The sequence below is a fragment of the Penaeus monodon genome, chromosome 4, assembly GCF_015228065.2.
Source record: "Penaeus monodon isolate SGIC_2016 chromosome 4, NSTDA_Pmon_1, whole genome shotgun sequence".
Lineage (NCBI taxonomy): Eukaryota > Metazoa > Arthropoda > Malacostraca > Decapoda > Penaeidae > Penaeus > Penaeus monodon.
In genome coordinates this window covers 48,425,338-48,432,259 of record NC_051389.1, presented here as the reverse complement: position 1 = coordinate 48,432,259, position 6,922 = coordinate 48,425,338, and the positions used below count along the sequence as shown (strand labels likewise).

At 37.0% G+C, this 6,922-nt stretch overlaps 1 protein-coding gene across 3 annotated transcripts in view; it reads right to left on the bottom strand.

Annotated features, from left to right (window-relative positions):
- LOC119572280 overlaps positions 1–6,922 on the bottom strand; it is a 10,701-nt gene that overhangs the window by 1,499 nt on the left and 2,280 nt on the right. The window contains exons 1-5 of one of the 3 annotated variants that reach the window (XM_037919297.1): positions 4,746–4,835; positions 4,272–4,373; positions 3,913–4,061; positions 3,580–3,720; positions 3,168–3,403 (exon numbers count right to left, since the gene is read on the bottom strand). In XM_037919297.1, the coding sequence (XP_037775225.1) occupies positions 3,323–3,403; positions 3,580–3,720; positions 3,913–4,061; positions 4,272–4,373; positions 4,746–4,815 (543 nt within the window). In that variant the 5' untranslated portion in view covers positions 4,816–4,835 and the 3' untranslated portion in view covers positions 3,168–3,322. Of the gene's footprint in view, positions 1–3,167; positions 3,404–3,579; positions 3,721–3,912; positions 4,062–4,271; positions 4,374–4,745; positions 4,836–6,922 lie in introns of those variants that run through there. The other 2 variants (XM_037919295.1, XM_037919296.1) reach the window with 2 other exon arrangements.

Sequence of the window (6,922 nt, the reverse complement as noted above, 5' to 3'; positions counted from 1 at the left end):
TGATTGAGGCAGGGTTTGGGAGGAGCCATGCTTAGGTGAACAACTACCAGAGGCGTGTCAGCAATTTGGGTGAGGTTTAGAGGAGTGGCAGAGTGGTGGTTAGAGTTTAGGGGCAAGGGTTGGTGGGAAGGAGGATGGGCTAGAACTGAAGCGAAGGACCTACCTGGCTGTTCAAATAGCACACAGGCACGTCGCTTTGCCTCTGGAAAACTAACTTTCTCCTTGCTCCTTATTACTAATACTTCCTTTTCAAATTTGTACCTTTTACATTGCTTTGAAGAAGCTTCATGAGCTTCTTTGCAGTGGTAACAGCATATTGCACCTGGACAGTTGTCATCCGCTTGATGACCTGTTGTACCACACTTTACACATACTCTTGGTTGTCCATTCTCTTTAAAACGGCAAGAGTTGGCTCCATGCCCATAACTCTAGCAGTGGAAGCACCGCATAGGGTTGGGCACATATCGCTTTACCTTGAGGTGGTATCATGCTAACTTAACTGATTCTGGAAGGACTAACGTGTTAAAAGTTAGAAGAAGAGCTGGTGTCGACTGTTCCAAACCATCAGGTTTCTTCTTAAAACGTTTTACTGCCACTACATTAAAATTCTCTAGTTCCTCTAACAGTTTCTCCTCAGAATACCTCATCAGGTCTCGGGAAAAGACAATTCCCTTACACTGATTGAGGGTTTTGTGGGGAGAACATGAAACTTGAGCCCCAGGAATGTCGCATATCGCACGCAGACGGTCACTCTCGTCTGGTGACGAAACCTCAACTATTAGGGTACCATCTCGCTGTGGGGTGATGTGAGGATCATGTTGACATACTTCAAAATCTCCCAACAGCCACAGGGGTAATGAGGAAATATACGCAGCCACTATTACAGTACTGATGGCAGTCGCTGGACCTATGTGCTACCGACTGGATAGTGCCTGCTTGACCCTAGCAATATTTGACCATTGACTTGACCGGGCCTTGATCAAGCCACCCGTCTAACCAGAATAGAGGACCAAAGAAGTGTGTTGCTAGCTGCAGGGCGCAGCGTGCAGCATCGCTCAACCTCCAGGACTCCTGTCTCCTGGGAGAGTTCTCCCTGGTCCAAGATGGAATGAACCAGGGGTGGGTGCACCATCCCCTCTCTTAGGCCTTGGTGCACTAGGAAGTCATTTTGTCTCATCCCTCATTGGTGACCCCTCCAGTATGGGTAGCCCTCTGGTCCAGCTCACCAGATCATTGGGACCTCAAGCCCCCCCACCACTATGGGAGATTCTGAGATTTACGGGAATTCTGACACAGATTATTGGCCTCATAGCAAGCATATATACCAGTACTAAAAGTGCTATAAAATGTGGTAGGGGCTTGTCGAACTTTTTCCCTGTTAATGCAGGGGGCGACAGGGCTGTGCCATGAGGGACTGTCGTGGCTGGAAGCGAAGGGTGGATGCAGCCATGCGTCCCCGTCGGCGTTAGCCCCTTGGTCGTGATGATGATGATGACATATATATATATATATATATATATATATATATATATATATATATATATATATATATATACATATATATATATATTTCAAAAAGTCATTTTTAAAGCCACGAATTCGCATATGTTTATATATATAACATACCTACCGTCATACATTCATACAAAAGAAAGACAGAGAGCTAGAGATCATTTCGAGATGCATGGAGAATAATTTTTTTGTCTGATTCGCATAATCTTTTTCATAATTAATAATATCTTTTGAAAGGATTCGAGAAGCCATTAAAGCCAGGAATTCGCATATATATATATATATATATATATATATATATATATATATATATATATATAATATATATATATATGCGAATTCGTGGCTTTAGTGGCTTCCCGAATCCTTTCAAAAGATATTAATAATTATGAAAAAGATTATGCGAATCAGACAAAAAAATGTTAATTCTCCATGCATCTCGAAATGATCTCTAGCTCTCTATCTTTCTTTTGTATGAATGTATGACGGTAGGTATGTTAAATATACCAAATACTAGACACCTACCGCCTCACTGTTGAAAGCTGATAAATTTTCCGTATTCATTTACTGTGAAAATAAGAAAGAAGGAAAAAAAACATGTATATGAAGGAAGACCTGACAGGAGACATTTAGTCGTTAAAAGCTTTGATCCTCCATCAAAACTGTTCACTATTTCATTTACTTCAGTATACAGAAAATGCATATACATGCGATATTAACATCTGATTTTTCCTTGAGGAACTGAAAGAACTTGTATCACAATTAAATCACGGAAAATTTATGCTGAATTAGAAAGCAGAGACAGCAGAATTGCAGCCAAGGTCAACACAGACGTCTATCATATACCCCTTTGGTGTTAAATAGTAATTTCAAATCTGTACGTGGATCTGGTTGCCAACCCAAATCTATATGACAGGTCCTGGACCGTGGGTCAAATTGTTTTTGAGAAACAAACAAAGAAAGCAATAAACATTGCCTGAAACATATATTCCTCCACTGGTGCATATAGAAAAAACAGTTTTGTGAAAACCTGAGAATTTTATGAAAAAGGCCATTCATGTTTATTTTTAGATCACATAAATGTATAACACATTCATATGTTCACACATGCGAAGCACCATTGTTAATACTAAATGAATTCATGATAGATTAGAGCAGAGACTTCATTACACTTAGAGACATGCTTACTAGTGTCAAAAAGGACATTTCCACATATTGTGTTGATACTTACTCATCCTGATAGATACTATAAAATGTCTCGTATTTTGCTACCTCCTCAAAAACACCTTTTACTATTCAGTCTTTCCAACTTCTCATTTTTTGGTTAAAAAGAAATCTCTTGGAGCAGGACAAAAATGTTATTATGGTTGAAGTGGAATGAAATCAAAAGACCTAGTTCAGCTCAGTCTTGAGTTATTGAAAAGGAAAAAAATGGATATAGCGATTGAAATAATAATATACATGTCCACCAGGAGAGAATTATTGATTTGAATAACATTTATTTTTTACCATAAATGTCAAATTATCTATGAAATCTGGCAGCAACAGTTGCTTTCCTGAATATATTTCCTCGTCGTAGTTATACTGTTGACATATGCACAATCAAATTACATTCAAGGATTTCTTTCATAAAAATAAGGTTAGAAATAATCTACTGAATGCTAAGGATTTATTAGGAAGAGATATAGAAAAGAGATTAGATTCTGGATTCAAAATATTCTGAATCGAATCAGCATTTACAGTAATCAATTTGAAAGGATCATCGATAGGATTTCCGGTAACCGTTGCTTTGCTGTTTCCGTGTTTATTTTTATGCTTCTTCAGATGATGGGCCAGTTCCGTCTTTACACACCTCTTTGAGGCACTTTATGAAATCGAAGACCAGCATCAACTACGGATAAAGAGAACGTAACCATTAGTGTAAACAATTTCGTGGTACTAAAATGCTTGTGAATAAAATTTTCTACACTGAGCTATTCTCATTCAGTTAGAAGAACTTTTAAAGAAAAAGTTTGAGATCATAGTTGGCAGTTGATTATATGTTTCAGCTGAGTATGGACGCCTTACGTTAGGTTCGCTCTCCTCGACTACACAAACGCCGTCCTCAATGGCAGTCAACATAGCCTCTGCTTGCGTAGTTTGCTCTGCTTCTTCTAATTTGGCGATCAAGTCTTCTGTGAACGTCGTCGCATCGAACAAACCATCATCCTTTTTATATATAAGAGAGAAATATGTTGAAGTACCAGTAAGGATTCACCCTTTGGTGACGTAAATGAATATATCAAGTTCTTTATGTCTATGCAGATGGTAAAATAAAAAAAGTACATTAGTTACAGTGACCTGCTAACAAAACTTTACATTGGTGTAAGTTTAGATACAGAAAGAGCGACGCAAACTCACTGTGAGAAGGTCTTCCTTCTCGAAGATACACTCGGCTAGGGCTGTTTGATTTGCTTCAGAAAGACTTGAAATGAACCGCATCATATGAGGACTTCTCTTTCCTCTGTTACGCCCTCTGCGGCCACCGGGTCGTCGACCGCGTCCAGGCCCTTTGGGTATTTCATTTTTACTTCCTTTTACTTAATCCAGTGTTTAGCTTACATGCAGCATCACTTAACCTTATCCCACAGTTTATTAATTGTGTTTACACACAGATGACGCCCAGGTGCTTAGTCACCAAAACAATGGACATTGCATGTTTCCGGTGACAGAGTTAATATTATCCCTGATTTGTCAAATGTCATTGGCTAATTACTCACCTTCTAGATTAAAGACGATTCCATTTTCCTCCATACAACTTCCTATGATTTCCGTCATGTTTTCTTTATGCATCACATCGTGTATCAGCTCGTGGCATTCACCTGTTCAAGAGGATGATCCAAGTTTACTTTTCATGGCAAATGGAATTGATTTCAGTTTTATAGTTTTACAGTTATAATTATGTAATATCAGTTCACATCTTAGTATATTATAGCCTGTTTGTTGCTTACTAACTGATGTAATCTTCACGTGAAGCAATTAGTATGATAATCATAACCTTACTTACGGGTCTAACTGTTAACGTGTATTTAACAAAGTAAATGCTTGAATGATATATTTCTTTATTGAGTCAGTTAATGGAGAAAAATCCTAATTCTGCACAGGAAACTACATGAAGCAATTTGCCTTCCAGTGATAATTAACTTCCTGAGATACTATGGGATTTGAAAAATCAGTGTCTCTCGGGAACTTACCTCTTCTTCTGGAAGACTGAACCGCCACCATGGCGGCCGCAAGCACGAGCAGCATCAACAGCTCCTTCATGATGACGATGGCGACTCACTCTGGAACAGTGTTAGTTACTGTTAAACACTCTGTGTTTCTCTTCCATACATCTACGTATCTCTATATATACTATATATATCCATCTATCTATAATCTAGTACATATCTACCTGCCTGTAAAATAGTATAAACATGCACACACTCACACATACATATATATACACATATGTATTTATATATATATATGCACACTTATATATATTCATATATATGTGCACACATATATATTTATATATATATGTGTGTGTGTGTGCATGTGTATATAGTTACCTATTTATCCATAATGTAGATATATAAGTACATATATATTCATAAGTATATTTTATATATACATATTTATGTATATATATATATATATATATATATATATATATATATATATATATATATATATACATACACACATATACATATATGTATGTTTATATTTATATATATGTACATACACACACGTATAGATATATATGCATACACATATATGCATATAAATATACAAATATATGCATAAAAGACACGCATATAAACATATATATTGTATATACTGACATATAATGTATATATATAAAATCAACTATCTACTCATACTTGAGGGATGTATATATACACACACAAAGAGATATTTAAATGTCGATATTATATATACATTATACACACACACACACACGCATATATGTATACATACGCACACATATATATACATATATAGACTGTATACACATACATAAAGACAGGTATATACATACATATGTAAATATATATACACAGGTATACACACACACACACACCTGTATATATACATATACACATACATACATACTTGCATGCACACACACACACACACACACATATATATACACACACAGTAGATACTCACATGCAATAATGACACTTATGTATGAAGTCGTGTGGTGACTGGATGTGGAGTCGGCTTTTATATACGAAGCAGTGACGTCTTTGCTGCTGTATCTTGGTGACTCAGCTGTTACGGATGGGCAACATAGGCCAGTTTGTGGTGACGTCAATAAAATTGAAATATTTGGATGTATTAAAGAACTTACTTATTTACGAATCCTAATTGAGAAGTATTCAGCTAATCACGTCTATACTTGTGTCCACAGCAACATTTGCAGTATGGCCGCAACACTCGTATACTTAATCTACTACCAACTCTCGCAACCTCTCTCTCCCCCTCTTCTCTGTATGCACACATACACACATATGTCTATGTTTATGTAAATATATACATATACATGGATATACACAAACGTATATATATGCTTGAAACACACGTAGATGCTCTCTCTCACTCACACACACACACACACACACACACACACACACACACACACACACACACACACACACACACACACACACACAATATATATATATATATATATATATATATATATATATATATATATATATATACATATATATTAAATAATAAAACAACACACAGACTTTTGAATTCACTCACATATGTACATGAGACTTGGGTATTAGGATAATGCATTGTATCAGTTTTAAGTTATCTGCTGTTTTTAAAGGTATTAATAATTTCTTTTATGCAGTAAATGGCTCCTAAGATTAATGATAAAGAGTCGCATGTATGAGTAGATAAGATGTCCTGGGTATGACATTAAACTGCATCTCCCTGCTGCCTTAGGGTATGCCTCTTCAGGCAAAGGCTAAGAGAAGGGAACTCTCACCAAATCCCCCTGCTGCCTTGTAGGGTATGCCTTTTCAGGCAAGGGCTAGGTCCACCGCCGACATCTGTGGTGGCGTCAGGAAGGGCATCCAGCCTTAATACGAAGCTGCCAATCTAATAATATGATGTGGATAAAAACGCAAGATCCGCACCGGCGACCCATGATGAACATGGAAAAGCCAGTTGAAGAATTACTATATATATTACTTGGGAAGAATTTTCATAAAAGGAATAAACAAAGGAATTTTGATAGTTTCTCTCCTAAGAAACAGAAAATCTGGATAACAGATGCACATACACAAGATGCTAAAGTTAGGATCTCCGTAGTCCGCTTGCTGCTTGTGCGAAATGGCAGTTCTGCATAGGCTTTCCTTCT